Source organism: Phacochoerus africanus, chromosome 15, assembly GCF_016906955.1.
Source record: "Phacochoerus africanus isolate WHEZ1 chromosome 15, ROS_Pafr_v1, whole genome shotgun sequence".
Lineage (NCBI taxonomy): Eukaryota > Metazoa > Chordata > Mammalia > Artiodactyla > Suidae > Phacochoerus > Phacochoerus africanus.
The window spans coordinates 62,196,260-62,220,162 of record NC_062558.1 but is presented as its reverse complement, the minus strand read 5'-3'; the positions used below and the strand labels follow the sequence as shown (position 1 = coordinate 62,220,162).

The following is a 23,903-nucleotide window of genomic DNA, read 5'->3' as shown; positions in this document are numbered from 1 at the left end:
GACTGCATGCTTCCCAAAGATCAGTAATAAGACAAGGATGTCTGCTCTCATCATGTCTATTAAACATCGTACTGGAAGATGTTCAGTACAATTAGGCAAGAAAACAAAATACAAGACATCTAAATTTAAAAAAAAAGACTATCTCTATTTGCAGGTGATGTGATCTTGTATACAGAAAATGCTGAGAAATTCACTAAAAGTCTATTGTTAGTAATGTAGGAGCTCGGGTTGCAGGATACAAGATCAATAAATCAGAGATCCCTTGTGGTGCAGCAGGTTAAGGATCCAGCAATGTCACTGCAGTGGCTCGGCTCTGGGTCACTGCTGTAGCATGGGTTTGATCCCTGGCCAGGGGAACTTGCACATACACAAAAAATCAACTACATTTCTATAAAATAGTAATGAACAATGTGAAAACAAAATTAAGAAAACAATTTGATTTATACAGAAAAGAATAAAATGCTTAGGAATAATTTTACCAAAACAGTGCAACTTGTACAACTTTACAGAAATTGACAAGCTTATTCTAAAATTCATATGGAAAATTCAAGGAACCCTGAATAGCCAAAACAGTATTGAGAAAGAAGGATAAAATTGGAGGACTCAACTTTCCCATTTCAAAACTTACTTCAAAGTTAAGAGTAATCAAGATAGAATGGAATTAGCATAAGACTAGACAAATAGACCAACGGGATAGAATTTAAGGTCCAGAAATAAGGTCATATTAAGTCAACTGATTTTCAACAAGAGTAGCAAGGTAACTCAGTGGGAACTGTCTTTTCAGTAAATGGTGCTTGGATACCTGGATACTCACAAGCAAAACAATGAAACTGAATCTCTACCTCATCCTATATTGAAAGTTAACTCAAAATGGGTCAAAGATCTGAATGTAAGAGTTAAAACTATAAACTCTTAGAACAAAACAAAACAAAAGTGTAAATCTTTATGACCTTGGATTAGGCAATGGTTTCTTAAATATGACACAAATACCAAATAAATATAAATCTAACTTCATTAAATACTTTTGTGCTGCAAAGGATATCATCAAGAGAGTGAAAAGGATGGGGTAAAATATTTATAAATCATATATCTGATGGGGTTTGTAATTAGAATATATAAAGAACTCTTACAACCCATTATTAAAATGATAAATAACTCAGTGAGCAAAAGTTACGAATAGACCTTTCTCTGAAGATAAAGCCTATAAGCACTTGAAAAGATGCTCAATGTTGTAAGCTAACAGAGAAATGCAAATCAAAACCGCAGTGAGATACCACTTCATTTGTACTAGAACATAATTCAAAATTAATCAGAGGGGGAATGTACATGATAGGGGGAAGGGGATTAAGAAGTACTAACTATTAGGTATAAAGTAAATAAGATATAAGGATTCTAAGGCACAGGACAGGGAATATAGCCAATATTTTATAATAACTTTAAATGGAAGATAGCCTATAAAAATATCAAATCACTATATCATACCTGAAACTAATATTGTAAGTCAACTATACTTCAATTAAAAAAAATCACAAAACGAATCATAATGCAATAATAAAACAAACAACTCAATGAAAAACTGGCAAAATATTTGAACACTTCAAATAAGCACACACAAAAAAATGCCTGGGAGTTCCCGTCGTGGCGCAGCAGAAACGAATCCGACTAGGAACCATGAGGTTGCGGGTTTGATCCCTAGCCTTGCTCAGTGGGTTAAGGATCCGGCATTGCCATGAGCTGTTGGGTAGATCTCAGACGCGGCTCAGATCTGGTGTTGCTGTGGCTCTGGTATAGGCTGGAAGCAACAGCTCCAATTAGACCCCTAGCCTGGGAACCTCCATGTGCTTTCATACACTGCTGGTATGAATGTAAGATGGTTTCACAGTTTTTTTACAAGTTAAATATAAGCCTATCATTTGATCAAGCCATTCCATTCCTAGATATTTAACCGAGAGAAATGAACTCATATGTCCATACAAATACTTGTACATAAATGCTCACAGCAGCTTTGTATGTAACAGCCAAAGACTCAAAACAATTCAAATGTCCATCAACAAGTGAAGGGATAAACTAGTACAACCAGAAAATGGAATACTGTTCAGCAATTAAAAAGGAATAAACTACTGATACATGCTTCCATATAGATAAATCTCAGTAACAGAAGCCCAATAGGAAAAGAGTACAATGAAAGAGTATGATTCCATTTATGGAAAATTCTAGAAAAGGCAAGGTTAATTTGCACTGACAGCAGAGGAGTCAGTGGTTGCCTGGGATGAGGCAGAGGTGGGGAAGGTGGTATCTGGAAGGAATTATAAAAGTGCACAAAGAAATTTCGCAGAGTGCTGGATAGGTGCATTATCTTGACAGTGGTGGTGATTTCAGGTATATGCATATGTTCAAATTATCGAATTTTATAGTTTAAATATGTATAGTTTATTACAAGTCAATTATACCTCAATCAAACTGTTTAAAAAATAAAACCAAACCAGGAGTTCCCACTGTGGCTCAGTGGGTTAAGAACACAACAGTGTCTAAGAGGATGTGTGTTTGATTCCTCGCCTAGTTCAGTGGGTTAAAGATCTGACATTGCTGCAAGCTACAGTGTAGGTTGCAGATGAGGCTTGGATCCAGTGTTGCCATGGCTGTAGAGTAGGCCTGTAGCTGCAGCTCCAATTCAACTCTAGCCTGGGAATTTCCATATGCTGCAGGGATGGCCATTAAAATAAAAATTTTTTTTAACAAATTATTTAAAAAACCCAAATCAGATTTAATTCTAGTAGTATTGCTAAAGAGTCATTTGTGAGTAAACTCCACTTTGTTCATTAAGATAAACATGAAGATTGGTTGACAAGTTTTGATTTAAAAAACAAAACTAAGCACACCCCTTCCCCCTTCCCCACAAAAAGCAGAATTGAGACTACTCTGAAGGTCTTATTACAGCTTTTCTATTTGGTCTTGTGATGCTGAGTCACAAATGAGTCCTAAAGATAGTTCATTCTACAGCATTGATCCCTACATAATATGACCTTTAAGCAGTTTCTACTCAATATTTTGATTCTGTAATTTTATGGAACTACTAATATACATATCATACATCATTTATTTCCAGGATACTTACACTGCCAAACACATGTTAGTGTGTCAAATTAACTTCTGCAATAAGAGTAGCTTACTGCCTTTTATAAAATACAAAGCAATCCATTTGAATCTGTATCTACCTATTTTCAAAGTTCTAGTCTGTATAATCCTCCTAAATTTTCTGTACAGAATAATTTCTTATCAAAGTTTCTAAAATCTAAATTTATGGAGTTCCCATTGTGGCTCAGGGGGTTAACAACCTGACATAGTGTGCAGCTGTAAAAAGGAGAAAAAATCTAAATTTATAATTTTGAGTTCATTTTGTAAACAACAAAGTCACAAAAATTATTTGGAAAAAAAACCTGTCAGTAAACTAAACGAAAACATTATGAAGTACAAACACATGTGAAGGAGGGAATTAGAACTTTTTATTTCTTGAGTATCTGATGAGTATTATATATAATAGTACATGTATTCTTTAACATGTCACTGAATAAATGCTTTGCAAATATTTAGAAATACTGATCACCACAAGGCAGTAATACTCATATATGTAGAAACCCTAACCACCAATGTGATGGTATCAGGAGAGAGGGCCTTTGAGAGGAAATAAGTTCGTGGCAGTGCAGCCCTCATGAATGGATTAGAAAGAGACCCCAGGGGACTAAGTAGCCCTCTTTCTGCCATGTGAAGATACAATAATTTGGCAGTCTACAACCAGGAAGAGGGTCCTCACCCAACCATGATCTCAGACTTGAGACATATATTTGTTATTTATAAGCCACTCAGTCTATGGTACTTTGTTATAATTGCCCAAAATAAGACAGGCACTGTGTTATGTGTCAAGAACAAGTAACACCAGATAGATCATTTTGACAAGTGTTTCTGGGGAAAACTAAACTTACAATACATGGATTTCAGCAAGACAAATGGCAGTGATACCTATATCATTACAGGTGAGGTAGAAAAATGTGCCAAAGGCAGCCTGTGGCACAGTAAAAACAACTCAGAGTCAAGTGTAATAACTACTTAACAGTTATGTAATCTTGAGCCTGATACTTAACCTTTCTGGGCCTGTCTGTAAAAAGAAGCCATTTGCCTGGACGGCCAAAGTTCCTTCTAAGATGTTACAATTCCTTTATGAAAGATAAACTAAACACACACACACACACACACACACACACACACACACACACACACACACACAGACACTCTTATATTTTAGAGGACAAATTTGATTTAGCTTAGCTATTTTTTTTTTTTTTTTTGCTATTTCTTGGGCCGCTCTCGCAGCATACGGAGTCTAATCGGAGCTGTAGCCACTGGCCTACGCCAGAGCCACAGCAACGTGGGATCCGAGCCGCGTCTGCAACCTACACCACAGCTCATGGCAACGCCGGATCCTTAACCCACTGAGCAAGGGCAGGGACCGAACCCATAACCTCGTGGTTCCTAGTCGGATTCGTTAACCACTGCGCTACGAGGGGAACTCCGACAAATTTGATTTAAATGCACTGCCCTTTAATGCAACAATTTGCAACTCCACTTTTAAGTTTCTCAACTATAGAAATTTTCATACTAGTATATAAAGTCACATGAATAGTTTACTAGCATTATATGCAACAGTGAAATAAGGACAGATAACAGATGAGAAAACTGATGCTTACAGAGATTAAGGAACTTGTCTATATTGATGAGTTAGAAAGTGGCAGAGCAGCTACACAGATTCAGGCCATCTGGCTCCCAACACTATTACACAGATAGAAAATGAGAAATATTTTTAATTTGTTAACACCACTGCACAGATATTAGCTATGTCAACACATTTGGATTTACCTCATCTGTTAAGTGTGGACAGTTACAGAACCTACCTTGGAGTATTACTATAACAATTAACCAAGTAAAACATGACAAGCATTAAGTATTCAATGAAGTGTTAGATATTATTTCCCATTAAGCAAACTTTTGTTTCGTTGTTGTTGTTAACATTAAACCTACCAATCGTTTCCTGCATGACTTCTTGATTTTGACTTCCCTACCAGAAATAATATTAATGATAAAATTTATTTCCTGGAGTTCCCGTCGTGGCGCAGTGGTTAACGAATCCGACCAGGAACCATGAGGTTGTGGGTTCGATCCCTGGCCTTGCTCAGTGGGTTAAGGATCCGGCATTGCCATGAGCTGTGGTGTAGTCACAGACACGGCTCAGATCCTGCATTGCTGTGGCTGTGGTGTAGGCCGACGATTACAGCTCTGATTAGACCCCTAGCCTGGGAACCTCCATATGCCGCAGGAAAAGGCCCTAGAAAAGGCAAAAAGACCAAAAAAAAAAAAAAAATTTTATTTCTTCAAATCGTCAATTCTTAACACATTAAACAACCTATGCTCCTGTCACTAATTTGAAATGCCACTTTTGTCATAAGGAAAATTCCTATATATATAGAAGTCTATTTCTGGCCTCTAAATCAGAGGTTAGCAATCATTTTAGGCAAAGGGTCAAGTAGTAAATATCACAACCAGTCAACTCTGCCTTATAACACAAAAGCAGCCACAGAAAATGGGTAAATGAATGATGTAGGTGAGTTCCAATGGAAACTGAAATTTGAACTTCGTGTAATTTTCATGTCATAAAGTATTATTCTTTTGTTTTTTTCTCAAGCAATTAAAAAAAGCCACTCTTGGCAGAGTTGTCATCATGGCACAGAGGAAATGAATCCGACTAGGAACCATGAGGTTGCAGGATTGATCCCTGGCCTCGATCAGTGGGTTAAGGATCTGGCATTGCCGTGAGCTGTGTGGTGTAGGTTGCAGATGTGGCTCAGGTCTGTCATTGCTGTGGCTGTGGTGTAGGTCAGCAACAGTATCTCCGATTAGACCCCTAGCCTGGGAACCTCCATGTGCTGTGGGTGAGGCCCTATAAAGCAAAAATAAATAAATAAATAAAAATTAAAAAATAAATAAAAGCCACTCTTGGGTCTCAGATCATACTAAAACAGGTGGTCAACCAGATCTGGCAACCCATGGTTTAAACCCTTACAATTTTTACATTCCTAAAAAAAATTTTCTGTATTTATAAAATTCCACAAAATAAATACATTAGATAAAAAGGTTAAACATGATATAAGGGCATATAGTAAAACCTTTCCCTTCTCTCCCAGAAGCCCAGTTTTTGTGCATCCTTCTAAATATACTGCAACTATTAAACATCTCAACATGAATAGCCTTATATGTATACACATGACTTTCCACATGTTAATTCATCTATACTATAAAACCCTGGAAATGGAAATGCTGGGATAAATTTCCTTAAAGCATTCATCCCAACATGTAATTAGTATCTATAGCTTCCCTTTACTCAGGATAAGCCTTCCAACATGGCTTTATCTTTTTCCCACCTTCCCAATCAATTTTAAAATCAGGAGTTCCCAGGTGGGTTCATGGCCTAGCCATTAAGGATTTGATGTTGTCACAGCTGTGGCTTGGGTTCAATCTCTGGAACTTCCACATGCCACAGGCGTGGCCAAAAATAAAATAAAATCACATTAAGTATTTGTTCCAGATTACAGACTTTACAAATATACCTACCCTGGTTTATGACTCCTTCTGTTGCATTCCATTAAATTTCTTAACTATAGTTATCAATGCCTTGGAGTAAAAAAATAAGTTCCACTGTTTTCTTTGATTACTGTTTCTTTATTTCCACATCTGTTTTTATTGGATTAATTTTCCGTTTGATGTAGTACATCCTGAGGTATTCCTAGTGGGTCTGGGTGAAAACAACTTTATTTTACCCCTACTCTGAATGACAGTTTGGATAAGATTCTGAGTTCAGAATATGTCCAATGAGCACTTTTAAAACACTGCTCCATGGTCATCTAACTTTCCACATCCCAGATAAGAACCTAATCCAGTGTCCAAGACTCTGCATGGATACTACTGCCCTCATGACCTGCCGTCTCTGTGGTTATTTCTCCTCTTCTAACTTCTATTCCCTCTTGGAACTCTGATTAGATGTACATTGGCTCTGTTGAATCTATTTTCCATGCCATGGTTATTTTTTCCTACTTTCTATGTTTTAACATTCAAGAACTGATTACTTAGTTTCAGGGCAGCCTGTATATGTTCAATAGGCATAACAACCTCCCAAATCTGAGCGTACTATTATTTATCTTAAAGTTTCCTTCTTTTTCTTACGTGAACTCAATTGCTTCAAGGCCAGTCCTTATATTTGTCCAGTCTTATATGCTGCTTTCCTACAAGTGTTCAGTGATTTCTGTTGTCTGTTCCCACAATAAATGTACCTGTATATCAGTACAAGTGGAAATCACTGTGATCCTGTAATAAATTCAATTTTGTATTTATACCTAGAACTTGTGCAGTATGCTAACAATAACGTAAGGTTTTTGACATGCAATCCCATGATACTTCAATCCATTTTTAGTCACATCCTTTCCATGTTTCATTTCCCCTAACAACCACTAACTTGAGTAAGGTACAACAGTTCTTACAGTTGAGTAAGAACACAGTTCTTACCTAAGTGTTATGCGAGCTTCAGGGACAGAACATAACTGGCTCTAACAGACTTGACTAACAGACAGTTAAACAAATATGAGAAGTCTGGTAAAAGTCTTCTGGTAGAAGACTTTCATAGATATGCAATCTAAGGAATAAACAACAGTAATATGGTAATAAGTCTTGAAATCATAATAGGTAGGCTTTTTACCAATCTTTAATGTTACAGAAGTTAAAATAACAAATTGTATCTTTTAAAAAAGACTCCGTGATAATTAAAATGTAATTTTCCATCAACTTATGATTTAGCCATGCCACAGTTGACAAAAAGGCAGATGTTCACTAAGCCATTTACAAGAATGTTCACAGCATTATTGAAAGTAATATACGATAATAACATATAAAAGTTGGAAACATAAATATCGACCAATATCTCTTCTATGAGAAGAGCCATATATCATACAATGGATTACCACACAGCAATAAAAAAAGAATTACTGACATATGAAACATTATGGGTGAATCTCATAAGCAATATGCTGAGGATACTGTATGATTCCATTAATATCAAGCTCCAATAAACAAAACCAATAGGAATCACATAACATGGGTATAATTAATTTGGAAGAAGCAGGGGGAAACTCCTGGGATGACAGATATAATTTGATCTAGCTGGTGGCTGCCCAAGTTAATACATATATAAAAATTCACTGAGCTGTACAATTAAGACTTATGCACTTGATGACTTCATATATATTTTATACCTCAATCAAAAAGTTAAGGAAAAAAAAATGTAACTTCCAAACTGCTGGAACTAAATATTTATGTCAAAATTATCTGTGCCAAATGAACATCTCCTCAGAAAAGAAAATCATGGACTTGGAGACTTGTGGCTGCCTGATGGGAGGGGGAGGGAGTGGGAGGGATCGGGAGCTTGGGCTTATCAGACACAATTTAGAATAGATTGACAAGGAGATCCTGCTGAATAGCATTGAGAACTTTGTCTAGATACTCATGTTGCAACAGAAGAAAGGCTGGGGGAAAAATGTAATTGTAATGTATACATGTAAGGATAACCTGACCCCCTTGCTGTACAGTAGGGAAAAAAAAAAATTATCTGTGCCATAAATACTGGACATCGAAGGAGTTCTCACTGTGGTACGGGGAGTTAAGAATCAGACTGCTGGGAGTTCCCATTGTGGCTCAGGGGTAACAAAGCCACTCGGTATCCGTGAGGAGGTGGGTTCAATCCCTGGCCTTGCTTGGTGGGTTAAGGATCTGGTGTTGCCATGAGCTGTGTGGTGTAGGCTGCAGGCACGGCTCAGATCTGGTGTTGGTGTGGCTGTGGAATAGGCTGGCAGCTGTAGCTCCAATTTGACCCCTAGCCTGGGAACTTCCATATGCTGGGGGTTCAGCCCTAAAAAGACACACACACACACACAAAAATCAGACTGCGGTGGCTTAGGTCACTGTGGAGGCACATGTTCAATCCTTGGCCCTGGCCAGGGAAGTTCCATATGCCCCTGGTGCACCCTAAGAAAAAAAAGAAAAAAAGGAAATCCGATATCCTTTTTACATTACTTAAGGCATAATGACAATTTTAAACAAATGGTATCAGAATAATAATACAAAATCAATGTTAACATGCTCAGTCATAAAATACTTGGATTCCTAATTCCATGTTCCAAGTCCTTTTTTTTTTTTTTTTTTTGCTTTTTAGGGCCACACCTGCAGCGTATTTAAGTTCCCAAGTTAGGGGGTGAATCAGCGCTACAGCTGCCAGCCTACACCACAGCCACAGCAACATGGGATCTGAGCCTCGCCTGCGACCTACACCACAGCCCAAGGCAACACCGGATCCCCAATCCACTGAGCGAGGCCAGGGATCCGTGTCCTCTTGGATACTAGTCGGGTTTGTTACTGCTGAGCTACATCGGGAATTCTTCAAAGTACTATTTTAATGCATTAATTCTACCAAAAATCAAGGCCCAGCTACTGAGAACCTTCATCAATAGTTAAATGTCCAGACATCCGCACATAAACCTAAGGGGTAGACTGAAGGATAAAAACTTAAAGATTTATAATCAAATTTTCATTCTGCCAATAACATCATCATAAACAAAAGCTTCACTACTGCGTTTACAGGTTATTCCTCAGCAAGTTGCTCAGGAATAGTGTAATTTTCAAGATGAAGTCTGAAAATGCAAGAAGCTTCCCGACCCGTGGTCTCCACGGCCCCAACTAATTCCTATATAAAGGTGCATCTTTTAAAGGAGCCTAGTGTCTGGCAGAAATAGAGAGGCTGCCGCCAGAAATGACTATTCTAACGCAATAAAGAGGTAACAGCTGACTACAAAGTTTATCCACTGAGGGGAGCAGAGACGGTGGTTGAGTTGGTTAAAAAGAAAAAAAAAAGTAAAAAATAAAACACGCAAACCAACGGTGTTTTGGCAGCACCGTTCTTAAGAGACAACTCAAACCGCACCGAAAACCCGCCGCTGCTCCTGACACCGGAGCAGATTCCGGAGGGCTTGTCTGCAAGGCGACCCCATGGGGACATGGCCCCCAGGGTAGGTCGTCCGTGAGGTGACCCGACTGGGACGGGGACCCAGAGTCCGCGGCCCCAGCGCCTGTACGGGCCGGCCGAGCCGTGACAGCCGCGGGCGGGCGAGGGCAAGAGGGCCAGGTACTCACCGCGTTCACCCGTGAGCACACGGCGGCCACCGTCCGGCCGCCAACTCCCCAGCCGCTGGCACACCTAGGCGGCGCCTGGCACACTGCAGCCGCCACCACCTCACCGCCCACCCTTCGGGCGCGCCGCCGCGCCGCCAGCCTCTACTTCCGGCGCGCGTGAGGAAATGAGGCTGCCGCCCGGCGATGCCCGCCCCTCCCCTCCTATGCCCGCCCAGCCCGGACAGCCCTGCCCACACCACCCCCAGCCCCTCCCACTCCCCCTCTCGAGTCCAGGGCTAGGCGAAAGGAAGGCTCTCTAATCGGCATCCAGTACTGATTAATCCGATATGTTACAAATATGTCTGTGTCCGTGCGCGCTCGTGTAGTTCAAAAAACAATTTGTGGCGGCTAGGAGGGTGCAGGAGGCAGGAAACCGCTCTTGCCGGAGCAAGCGTCTGTAGGGACTGGAGTACCAGCCCGGCCTGAAGGCTAGCTTTGCCGGAGGGACTCCGCGGAAGATGGCAACGCTTTCCTGCTCTGGAGCCCTGTCCTAGAAGCTCGAGGGAGCACTGAGCTAAGGACATACAGGTCTCCAGAGATGTCCGAACATCCTCAGGAATGCTGGGCTGCGCATGAGGCCCAAGCCAGGAAGCCCCGGGCTGCCAGTCACTCCATTTTTTTGACCTGAATTTCCTTATATGTGAAAAGAGGGGGTGAGGTAAACTTACCGGAAAATGGCTTCAAGGTCTGACAAGGCACAACTTTATCGGGTCGAGAAAAGAGAAAAGCCCTCCTTGGCATCCCCTCCATTCAGCTGCTTATTCCAGGGACATCCCCAAGGCACTCTGTCTAAGCTGAGTAGGTGAGGGGCTACCCCGCAGCGCCAGCCCCTGCCCATGTCTGCGTAGGACATGGCTGTGCTAAGAGGAGCTCTGCCTCCCATCTGGGCTCTGCTTTCCTTAATGGGTGACCTTGGCAGGCTATGCGGGCTTAGCCTCTATAAGCCTCGGTTTCCACAGCTGTGTTATGGGGACAATACCAATAGCCTATTCTTCCTAATATTGTTGTGAGGATTAAATGAAATTTTGTATTTGAAATGTTTGGCACTGTACCTGGCAGGTGGCAGGCAGTCAGAGCTCGTTGCCATTATTAATGCATTAGTTAGAGCAGAAGTCTGGGACGACTGGGGGGGCACATCCTGCAGGAGGGGCAGCGTTCCAGGGGGATATGTTCCTAATCACCACTGTCTTCACTGGATGATTATTGTGGAGATGTCTTTAACTCGGATGCTCTCCTTGGATATGTCCTGTGGGAAATTCCATGGGTAGAAAAGTCTGGACAGCCTATGTTTTTTGTTTGTTTGTTTATTTTTGCTTTTTAGGGCTGTACCCACAGCATATGGAAGTTCCCAGGCTAGGGGTTGAATCAGAGCTGTAGCTGCCAGCCTACGCCACAGCCACAGCAATGCCGGATCTGAGCCACATCTGCGACCTTCACCACAGCTCATGGCAATGCTGGATCCTTAACCAACTGAGCAAGGTCAGGGATCAAACCCGCAACCTCATGGTTCCTAGTCAGATTCGTTTCTGCTGCATCACAAGGGGAACTCCCTGGACAGCCTACTTCTTAAGAAAAAAAGAAAAAGTTTTTTTAAATTGAAGTATAGTTGATTTACAATGTTGTGCCAATTTCTGCTCTACAGCAGGGTGATCTAGTCATACATATACATATATTCTTTTTCTCATATCATCTCCCATCATGTTCTATTCCAAGAGATTGGATATAGTTCCCTGTGCTATACAGTAGGATCCCATTGCTTATTGATTCTAAATGTAATAGTTTGCATCTGCTAACCCGAAACTCGCAGTCCATTCCCACTTCCCCTTAGAAACCACAAGTCTGTTTTCCACATTTGTGAAGCACAAATGAACCTATCTGCAAAACAGGACAGACTACTTCTAAGCCAGTCTTGCTGAATCTCCAGTCTCTACCTAATTTAAAGATCTCACTTTTCTCTCATGTCATTTCTGAGCAAATGAAAACATTTGTAGTTCTAAATGCCTCTTCCTCCCAACCTAGCCTAAGAGTAAAGAATGAACCAGTTGTAGAGTCCATGGGTCTGTAAGCTCCTACAAATAAGGACCATGTCTTTTTCATCTCACAGTACTTTGCACATAGTAAGTGTTGAGTAAAACAAATTGAATTAAGAGAACATGCAGTGATCCCTCCCCCCGTCCAGAACCTCTGCCACTTGACTGGCTCCTTGAGCAGATGGCATGACTGATTACATTTTCCATCTGTTATAATTAAGCTTTTGGTCTGGTTGGCTAGTTAAGTTCTAGTGCAAGTCTCCTGACATCCTATGGAGTAGGTTATGGTCTTCAGCTGACAAGAGAGAAAATGGAAACTTGGGAAAGGAAACTCAGAGAGGCTCTCCTAGGGCAGGACCTGGCATGAAATCACAGCATAGGGTTAGGATTAGTGTCATGTCTTTAAAACTATTCTTTGAATCCTCCATTAGAATTGTTTTTAAAATAACTGAGGTTCTGCCATCAATGGATTTAAATTGTAAGTGTATTATTATCTTAACTGCCAAACCAAATGCTAAATGTATGTAATTTGAATTTGGAGATAAGATAATGCATAATTTAAATTCAATGGCAGATAATGGGTGATGTACCAGGGCTTATAAAATAAGTAGTTCCCTTGGGAAAAACACTAAAGTACTACTGTGGTGTGATTAATATCAGAAAAATGTATTTCAAAAAAAACACTAAAATTTCCCACCAATCTCTAATCTGAGACTTTTTTTTTTTTTAAACTATAAAGCTTTCCCATTTCCCTAGCCTTCCTTTGAGTCTCTGCCAAAAGCAAGTGATGGGTCTGACTCCGTAGCTATCACACGCTGAATAAATAGCCTTTGCCTGTTTCATTTGAGCAATCTTCATTTGTTTGCAGTTTTCCTGGTGGCCCCCCCAAGATATAGTCTGCACCACAGTCTGCTTGTTGTCTCAGACTGCATGCAGGCTGCATCAGGTGTGGTACCCACAGAGCCCTCCTTGTGCCTTGCAGTTCTTGATTTATCCAGTCCCCAAGGATGTGAGAAGTTGGCAATGGGTCCTAACCTCTGCTCTCTTTGCGTTGAATTCCTTGGCTTTTTATCTCAGTTTGGTATTCAGGTTTTGTCATTGATTCCCATTTTCTGGGCATCTTTGATAGAATCAGTTCACTCTTTTGCATCATTTTCACTGTCTTTTGTGTTACTGTTTTGAGTTGTGCTGTCTAAAAATGCTGTTTGTCATCAGGAGAGTCAGAGCATAGAATACTGTCATAGGTCCTAGAACGCTGCCTGCCGTTCAAGCCAGCCTCACTAACATGTGAGTGGGGTTCTTACCAGACTGGCAATAACTAGGACAAAATTTATTGCAGTTGCTAATGAAACTGGATGGGGTTCTTCCATCTTGATTTTATGTCCTGAGAGACATGGGGTGCACAAGCATTGCATTCCACCCACTGCTGTCAGCTCACATGGTGTTGCCTAAGTCTAAATTGTCTCCTGCAGGAAAACCCCTGCTTCTTATATGTGCTCTCTTTGCAATTGAAATCCCAATTTATTTCATTTTTTTGGCCAAACTAGCAGCATGAAGTTCCTGGGCTCAAACCCACGCCACAGCAGTGACCCAAACCACAGCAGTGACAGTGCCAGATTCTTAACCACTAGGCCACCAGGGAACTCCTGCAATCTCAATTTTGGGTCTGTCTCTCCAAATGGCATAACTTCATTGAGGATGGTTTGGGTGTTCAGTGGCCACTCTGAGGAATAGTCACTTTGGACAAGTTTGTTCATTTGAGAGATGCCTTAGAAAAGAAAGAGAATAAGCTTTCTCAGGTCTAATGGCAGGATTTGAATCATATTCAGAAGTCACCAAACAGAATTCTGAGTCCAAAACTGTCTCCCTGAAAGATTCTTTGCCCAAAGCTGATGAGAAAAATTTTTTTTCTTTTTTGCTTTTTAGGGTCACACCTGCAGCATATGGAAGTTCCCGGGCCAGAGACTGAATCCCAGCCACAGCTGTGACAAAGGCGGATCCTTTAACCCAATGCACTGGGCTGGGGATCAAACCCATACCTCCTCCTCCATCTGAGCTGCTGCAGTCAGATTCTTAACCCACTGTGCCACAGCAGAAAACATCCTAACAAGAAATTTGACAGACTTAAGCAACAACAAACTAGACTCACTTTGCTAGAAACAGCTTTTCCTCCTGCCATCCTATGTGGCGCTCTCCCTTCTCCCCACATCATTTTTTGTTTGCTTTTTAGTTTTGTTTTTAAGGCCACGCCTGTGGCATATGGAAGTTCCCAGGCTAGGGCCCAATTGGTGCCACAGCTGCCAGCTGATGCCACAGCCACCACAACACCAGAACCCAAGGGCATCTGTCATCTACACTGAATTGCAAGAACACCTGATCCTTAACTTACTGAGCGAGACCAGGGATCGAACCTGCATCCTCATGGATATTAGGTTCTTAACCTGCTGAGCCACAACAGGAACTCCCTTCCCCATCCTTCTGATCTCTCTCCTACCACAGCTCCGTCCACTCCTCCTTCTTGCTCTTGTCCAGACCACTTACCACTCCCCAACAACACTTCTAAGGCTCTCAAATTCTACTTGTCTCTGAAGATCCATTCCTCTCATGCATCAGGCATGTAGGCAACTGAAGAATCTAAACTTTGGATCCATGCTGAATTAAAAGCTATAATTAAAGATATTCTCAAACCCAGACAAGATCAGCAACTATTCATAGCATAATTTAGAATACTTCGGGGTGCAGGTGACCCAAGTTGACTTGACCTCTATCAACTCGTACACATGTTGCGCAGCACCTTATGTGCTAAATTCTAATGGGAAATCTGACTGGATTCACCTGGAAAAGGAGCTTATCGGATTCGTCTTTCCACAATAAACCTGAGAGTCCACAAAACAGCTCAAAATGTAGTGAAGTCTCCTAAAAGCCATACCTAAAACAACTCCAAGGAAAACAAATTGAACCACAATTCAATCATGCAAACAGAGAAAAGATGCATCTATAGCAAATCTTTGGGAGAGGAAAGAAAATACATTGTAACAACATTTGGGAATTTTAAAATTGCCCTATCACCATTCATTTTGTTAATGTGGTTACACCTGAAATTGGAGCCATCTCAAAACCAGAAATTAAGATGGGAAATAGCTCTTGACCCGAACAACAATCCCTAGCAGATATTTTTGAAAGGATTTTAGAACAAAAACAAAACAGGGCCCCAAATAAACTTGTGGCCCTGCAGACCAAAATGATTCAGTGGCTTATTTCCCAATCAACTCCCTACTGACAAGGACCCTTGCAGCTATCGGAGACAGAAAAGACACCAAAAAAAGACTGCCCCATCTTATGAGAGAAAAATCAAGACAGAAAAAAAATCCCTCAATTCAGATTAAGGAGGGTGCTCTGAGAAAGGAAATGAAATGCACCCAGTATAAATACAGATGATGTGTTAGTTTGCCAGGGCTACTGTCACAAATTACCACAAACCAGGTAGCACACAACTACAGAAATTTACTCTCTCCCAGTTCTGGAAGCTGGAAGTCCCAAATCAAGGTGCCAGCAGGGACATGCTCCCACCTATGGTTCTAGGGGAAGCTCCTTCCTTGCCTCTTCTAGCTTCTTGTGGTTGCCAGCAATCCTTTGCTTGTGGATGCATCACTGTGGCCTCAGCCTTCATCCTCACGTGTTCCTCTTCCTGTGTCTTCTTTATTTCCAAATCACCCTCCAGTCACTGAGTTAGGGCTTCCTCTAACCCAGGAATACCTCATCTTAATTTGATTGCATCTACAAAGACCCTGCTTTCAAATAAGATCAAATTTAGAAGTTCTGAAGGTCATGGCATATTTTGTGAGGGACGTCCTCATCCGCATGGCAACCTCATCCATTTTAGGTAGCTACAGGTGCTGCTTTTCCTATATTAAACCTTGCCATCTTTGCTCAAACTTTACCCAGGGGTAAACAAACATATGACATGGGATGGGAAGCATCTCAAAATATCCACAGACTTCCTCTATATCCTAGCTCTTAATTCCAAGCCTTGAGCCCTTGATTGCAAACATTCCTTCCTGTTCTGTACAAATTTAATAGAGACTTTGCAATATTAAATATACACCAGGGTATTTTGGACTATTTGTGAAATTCCAGAGGACTCATCTATTCATAAACAAGTTGATTCTGTCCTGGTTATACCTTTGCCTTCTCCATTATATTTGATACATAATCCAAATAAGTATTTGACACTGAACTTGACACTCCATGGGCTAAAATTTCCACTGATATGGGAAAAATAATTGGAGCAGAATCTTTTTTTTTTTTCTTTTTATGGCCGCACTTATAGCATATGGAAGTTCCAGCTAGGGGTCAAATCAGAGCTGCAGCTGCAGGCCTACACCTCAGCTACAGCAATGCCAGATCCAAGCTGCATCTGCAACCTAGGCCACAGCTTGTAGCAACCTTGGATACTTAACCCTCTGAGTGAGGCCAGGGATCAAACCCGCATATTCACAGAGGCAATGTTGGGTACTTAACCCACTGAACCACAGTAGGAACTCCAGAACAGAACTTGTTAAAGCTCATATAGATCCTACCAAGCCACTACCTAAACCTCCCCAATATCCCTTGAAGTCAGAAGCAGAGAAAGCGGGAATGCCCATTGTGCCTCTTACACCACAGCCACAGTAATGCCAGAGCCACGTCGCATCTGTGAAATATGCTGAAGCTTGAGGCAACACCAGATCCTTAACCACTAAGCGAGGCCAGGGGGATTGAACTGATATCCTCACAGATTCTAGTTGGGTTCTTAAGCCCCCCAAGCCACAATAGGAACCCCAATGCCTTAGATCTTAAGCTGACTGCTGAATCTACGATCCATCCAAATCTACTGAACAGACGCTAGGTAATTCTAAATTTGAATTCGGTAACTTTCATTGGATGATAAGTCAAATATTTACCACCTGCAGGAGACCAACAGAGCCCTAAATATGTAATGCAGCTGACACAGGCCCTAGTTCCCACCTTCGGGCATGAACAACTTCTTTCCTAGATCGCCACATGTCCCTACCAGCTATTCCATCTTCTGTGGTCAGGATGCCTGGTGCTGTTTGCTTCCGACCAATATCTAATGCACATAAGGATTAATATTCCAAGACTTGTCTGGACATAGAGAACCTAAATATATAAATTACCAAGGCTGAAAATGCCGAGTTTCAAAACAAAGCCATCCTTGATTATTTAGCACTCCGCCTGGGGGAATTACTGACTCACCGTTCTCGTGAACAATTGCAGCAGTGTTCCTATTGGTAGGAATCTTGCCTATAGAACTGTAAGAAACTTGTCACCAACTCTGGCCGATTTCCTCAGGAATACCACCTGTTCCCAAGATGGAACACACACACGTCAGTCCCATCTGGTTGGCACAAGGAGTGATGGACATGTGCATTGCTCTAGATTTCTTGTTGGTGAGGCATGACCTGTGCCATTCCTAATACCATCCTTGGATCATTGAAACAGGGAAGCTGGGACAGACTATAAAATGCCTTAAGGCAAAGCTGCTTTTCTATATTTGATCCTCATGGCTTATGTGGGATTTGTTCTTGGCTTGGGCAGGGGTTCTTGGTTCAAAACATCTTGCAGGGATTACAACTGATATTTTTGTCATAGTATTCATGATGCTGCTTCACTGCATTCTGTCTCAGATGCTTCTTCACAGCTACTTTTTCATAAGAGGATCACCATGATGACACAACAACAGAAAGGTCAAGAACACCTCACAATACAGTTAACCATGGAGATGACTGAACAATCAATCTCTAAGCTGTGAAGATCTGGATTTCTAAATTTCCCTGAATTCATCAATCTTCAATCAAGAAAATGACCAAAAGGGGAGGACTGAGACCCGCATATGCAAACAGACAACGGCCAGACCACATATAACCAAAGAACTCTGACCCACAACCTCTGCAGTCACAGCCCAGAATGGTCAGGATTTGGTCAAAGACTGCTAGATTCCCTACTTTTTCAGCCCCAATTTCCATATCATAAGATGCCCTGATTCTAGTTTGCCTGCCTCCAGCCTCCTCATGCCAATAGCTTCCAATCACAGCATACCTAAAACCTCCCTCTTTTTTTTTCCTGTAGGCTTTCCCACCACTTTACCTGCCTTTGAGTCTCTGCCAAAAGCAAGTGATGGTGGCCTCTTCCTTTGCTATAGCAAGTTCAGAATAAAAAACCCCTGCTCATCCTCATTTGGGTGGTTTTCATTTATTTCTACAAAACTAAAGATTATAGATAATTTGACCTAATTTTAAAAATATCATTTTCTGCCACAATGCAGCTTTTAACTTCTTTCAATGACTATCTTGTGAGAAATCAGAATCCTTCCCTCTTCTCCGTCATTCCTGCCCTTAAAAAATCACTTCTTGGAGTTCCCTTGTAGCACAGTGGGTTAAATATCCAGTGTTGTCACTGCAACAGATTGGGCTGCTGTCATGGTGCAGGTTCAATCGCTGGCCCAGGAATTTCCACATGCCATAGGCGAGGCCAAAAACAAACAAACAAAAAACCCACAAAACAACAACAACAAAAAACTTCTGGGAGTTCCCATTGTGTCTCAGCAGTAACAAACCTGACTAGTATCTATGAGGATTTGGGTTCGATCCCTGGCCTCAGTCAGTGGGTTAAGGATCTGGCATTGCTGTGAGCTGTGGTGTAAGTCACAGACGTGACTCGGATCCCATGTTGCTATGGCTTTGGTGTAGGCTGGCAGCTGCAGCTCTGTTTCGATCCCCGGCCTGGGAACTTCCAGATGCCATGGGTGTGGCCCTAAAAAGACAAAAAACAAAAACAAAAACAAAAACCCCAAAAAACAAAAACCAAAAAAACCCGACATCAATAAATAAAAACATGGACACGAAAAATGAACTTTCCATTTTTATTCAAGTGACAGCTTGCATGAGAAATACTGCATGTATAAAATATCAAAATAGTTTCCTTCTTGAAAAACAATCTTTTCCCCTTTGTTTTAGAATGCAATTTCCTTACCTTGTCCGCCCATGATAATTTTGAACTTGAATTGCTCAATGTCATCTGAAAGGATGAAGGATCTGAAAGGTCTCTCCTGGTTTGGTACAGAAGGCCTGAAGTCACAGCAACTGGTGTGGTCTCTGGTTGCGGCTCCCTCCACGCTGCCTGGTCCAGTACCTATGACACTGATGTTCCTGAAGCTGCCACAAGGAGATGGCCTCCCTGTCATCTCCTCCCTCCCTGGAAGGGCTCCTGCTGAGATATCTTCACTGACCAAGTCCTGTGATTCAGCACATCCCAGAAATATCTGCAAAAATATCTTGTCACTGGACACAGCAACCAGCACCCGAGTTGCACAGATTAACTGGGATTTCTCTCACATGTTCACATATGCATATTTACCTCTGGGAGTGAGGCTTACTCTCCCAGCTGTTCCATTGTCTCCCATCCAGCCTCTGCTAAAGGCCCGGCAATACATTCAAATTGAAAAATTCTCTATATCCAGGTTCTGGTTTCTCATGATTCTCAGCCAAGAATCCTTCACGTGAATCCCAGCTCCCTAAAGCTCTAACAAGGCTGTCAAGGTTGCCACTGTGGAGAAGAGAAGCAGGTGGAAGTGGGGGTGGGCAGCCTCAGTGGGAGGTGTTTTCTGCAGGTACAGGCCCACCCAGTGGACAGCACAGCACATAAGCTCACATTGAAGGGAAGGGTGCACCCCCACCCCCACTGCCCGTTTTCACTAGGGGCCCCATTTTTACTCCATCTTTCACAGGGTCACAGAAGTAAGAAAGTCTTAGGCACTTTCTAGAACCACCCTAAATACCACCAGCCAAATATCCCACGTGTGAACAAGCTTGAAGGAGAGAGGAAACAATTCCCTGCTCCGCCTGGGAAAATGCTCTATTTATGCTTCTTTAAATTGTCTTTTATACATTAAATATTTGTCTAAGACCTGGACCTGCTCAGACATCATATTCAACTACATTTCCACCCAAAGAAGCTGGCCTGGTGGCTAAGGAATTCTTTGTGGAGGCTGGTGGAGAATATACTTTTTCAGAAATGTAAACCAAACACACACACGCACGCACGCACGCACGCACCCACCCACCCACCCAGTAGAAGTTCTCTGCTCTTGAAAAGGGAGTTTTTAGTTCTGGCATTAGCTTTTCTCAGCATGGGTTTCTCAATGTTCAGAAGTAAAGGGTGTTAGCAAATAACCGACCCTAGAAATTATGCTAGTTTTTAGTCCCTGTGGTACAGATTGAAGGAGGAAGCTGAGAACAGATACAGGAGCTGAAGGCCAGGAGCTGCAGCACCTTAGGCCTGGGGGCAGCCCCTGGGTGATGCGGCCCCATGCCTGTGTGTGCAGGTGTGTACCTACCTCTGTGTACACATGACAGAGGCCCTGAGCGGCCAATGCACAATGTAACCATAAAGTAGATTTGTGTTGGTAACAACTTGAGTTTGCCTACTGACCTACCTGCTCCTTGCCAGGCTTTTAAGGACGAGCTCATAGAATTCCTACACAACAGCAAGATGTACGCAGAAGCATTTAGTCTTCCAAGCTTCACTGCGGCTCAGGGCAGTTTTTCCTCCAACAGCTGTGGCCCTTCAATGACTATGCATTGTACATACTCTCACAACTGTTCAACTGCAGCTTCACAAAGTAGGCAGCAAGCTAATTGCCAGAGAAGAGCAACTACCTGAACTCGACCTTGGGCTGCTGCCCTATTTTAGGGAAGGAATTCCTTGACGGGCAGAGTTAGCTGAGTTTTAACAGTTACTATAAATGTTGGCTGTTTATGTACACATTGTTCGTGACAAGTCACTAATATCACCAGGAGCCTTTGATCACTATTACTTCGCCGGCTGTCACTACAATAGATCCTCTGTGACATCTCATTCCTTACATTTAAGCTTCAACATCAGAAACCTGATGTTTCCAACCAGAATGTTAAAAAGAGAAAAGAAGTTTACACATGTTATGATACATGATTTTATTTACAGAACGGAAATTATTTTCTTGGTCACCTTGATTACAAAAGCAAATTAACATGGTACCGTTTAATAATCTTTCGTAAATAGATTTAACAAATTTTAGTAATGGACAGATTGCTACTTAATACTCAGTGATACTTAATGCTTAGTAACTTCTGTGACTATGCCTATGAAAATTCTGTCTGATAGGACTAATCAGTACGAGTACTTTATAACTTAGGAATAGGCAATTAGATTACAAGGCAAGGGGTAATTCCCCATCACTGGGTCAGCCAGTTAGACTTGGCATTTTCACCCTGCTGCAGCCGCTTGTACTTACTGAGTAGGCATTTTTAAGAACTTGCATTTACCCCTACTTCTGCATTTAACAAGACTATCATTAAACGCATCTGAAACCCCAAGGTTTACCACAACTAGGTATTTGTAAAAGAACCTATCACAGTGTATCTGAACGATGGCTTAGATTAAAGCCATAGTGCATCTGCAGTGTTTTTCCAGCGCTCTCCCTGGGGGTGTGTGCACAGAAACACACTCACCCACCCACCATAAGTCTCCTTCACATACTCATCCAAGCCTTCTTGGCCACAAAAATGCTGTAAGTTGACTGCTTTTGTGCCACGCCTATAAAATCCAGTATTTTCATGACTCTAGGATCTTTCACAGTGCTTTTTAAGTCTGAAGACCAGGCAGTGTTTTGGTGATCGACCCTCTCGTGCAACGTAACAGCGCTGAGACAGAAAGAGCCGCTGGGACTTCCTGAAAGCCACCCCCGCAGGATGGGAGGAGTGCTGAGTGTCTGTGACCACAAACAAGCAGTGAAGAATGACAAGCAGCTTATGAGTCATGGTCAGAACCGAAGAAACAAAAAACATCTTGCCCTAGCAGCATGAAGTTACAAACTCAGAAAGGATGGATAGGCATACCTTTTCACACAGGCTCTATAAGAGCCAAAATGCTGTGTTTTCCACATCAGAACTGTAATCAGAAGTGAGCAGTCCTTGGTCATTGGCAATGCTACTTCTAGCTGAACTGTCCCTTTGAAACTGAGCACAAGCCCCACCCACCAACATGTGAGATGAGCCACCACAGCTCCACAGCTTTTTGGCGCTTGAACGGATGCTGCACCGAAGGCAGGAGGGTGGGGGGTGGGGTAGGTGGGATTCACAGCGGCCGGGTATCTGCCATCAGCAATCCTTGGACAGGAGGCCACTCCACTCCAAGGCCCACTCCTCCACACAGTTCTCACCAGAGGGTATCGGTCACTCAGCGACGGTGACAAACATGTCTTGGGGCCCTCTCCCCTCCCGCCGCCTGTCTACCTAGCAAACATGGCATTATACCTCTCCATTGTGCTAAATCTAAGAATCATTTTAATCATGATAAAAATCAAATGTCTTCCTACGAAAAGGTTACATGATTTAAAAAATAAAACCATTCTCGGGATCTCCAAGGCCAAGCTGAGGGCTGTCCCGAGGTCCCCTCTTCCCTCCTGGTGGGCTTTGACATCACCACGAGGCCTGCTGGGGTTTCGTTCGGAGCAAGGACAGGTTGTCTGGGCTAGTTTTTTTTTTTATTATTGTTTTTTCTTGCTGCCTTGTGTGTGTGTGTGTGTGTGTGTGTGTGTGTGTGTGTGTGTGCTTCATGTTTAAATGGTATGGCCTTGTTTGGTGGCAGCCAGAAAAATCCAACAGTTCAGATAGTGAGGGGCCCACACACGTGAGCACGGAGGGTGAGTTGCTCGGCGATGACCCCAGACCAACCTGGGGTACTGCCGAGGGGCTGGAGAGGAAGGAACCCCTAAACACTGGCCTCGGGATGCTGGTCCAGTGCGCCACGTCTGCCGGGAGGGAAAGTCACCAGCCCGTGTCAAGTGCGCGAGGTGGGGCCGGCAGACTTTCTGTTCTCGGCATCTTCCCCTTGTGAGTTCATTACCTTTCACAAAGAAATGTTAACTATCAAATGCGTCCATTAATTGTGCCGCTGAGGGTGAAACCATCCAGTTAGCATATACACTATCATTTGCATATCTCGGGCAACCAGTGTTAGTGCCATCGGCTCTCGTGAGTGGTACAGGACTCTCTTCAGGCCAGTTCGGGTCTGACATGCCTAAAAATGAAAACAGATCATTTGTTCTGCACTGAAGAACCCAAACTTCATGTGCAGACAGTAAGGCCTTGGCAAAACTCCCTTTGAGGTTCAAAGCAAACTTCTGGCTTTCTGGGCCAATTGCCTGAAGGGTTTTGTGCTCCAGGTTTCCAAAACATAGGGACACTAGGCGGTGGGGGGGCGGGGGGGGGGTGATAAATAGCATGGCCTTGCTTGGTCACTGCAGCTTAAAAGAAACTACCAATTGGACTTGCATTAGCTTCAAACTCTCAAATCCAGTATATATATTTGTTGAACCTGTTTAACTTTTTCTCTGAGGCAGCTTAGAGCATCAGCACCTTGCCTTACTGAATGGCTCACTGCAGCAGGAAGTCGCTATAAAAAGTTCTCTAACGAAAGGGAGCCTACTTGTCTTCCATCCAACCCTACCACGGA

The 23,903-nt window shown here is 42.4% G+C and overlaps 2 protein-coding genes across 11 annotated transcripts in view; both read right to left on the bottom strand.

Moving 5' to 3' along the window:
- Positions 1 to 10,430, bottom strand: part of CSGALNACT2 (chondroitin sulfate N-acetylgalactosaminyltransferase 2) — a 40,236-nt gene extending 29,806 nt beyond the window's left edge. For 9 of the 10 annotated variants that reach the window (XR_007132226.1, XM_047760851.1, XM_047760854.1 and 6 more), the window contains exon 1: positions 10,282 to 10,430. The gene's annotated coding sequence lies outside the window, so the exon portion shown is untranslated. Of the gene's footprint in view, positions 1 to 4,742; positions 4,825 to 10,281 lie in introns of all 10 variants that reach the window. The other variant, XM_047760853.1, reaches the window with a different exon arrangement.
- A 10,934-nt stretch (positions 10,431 to 21,364) lies between these two features.
- RET (ret proto-oncogene) overlaps positions 21,365 to 23,903 on the bottom strand; it is a 55,907-nt gene continuing 53,368 nt past the window's right edge. The window contains exon 20 of the mRNA XM_047761056.1: positions 21,365 to 23,468. Within this exon, the coding sequence (XP_047617012.1) occupies positions 23,311 to 23,468 (158 nt within the window). The 3' untranslated portion in view covers positions 21,365 to 23,310. The remainder of the gene's footprint in view (positions 23,469 to 23,903) is intronic.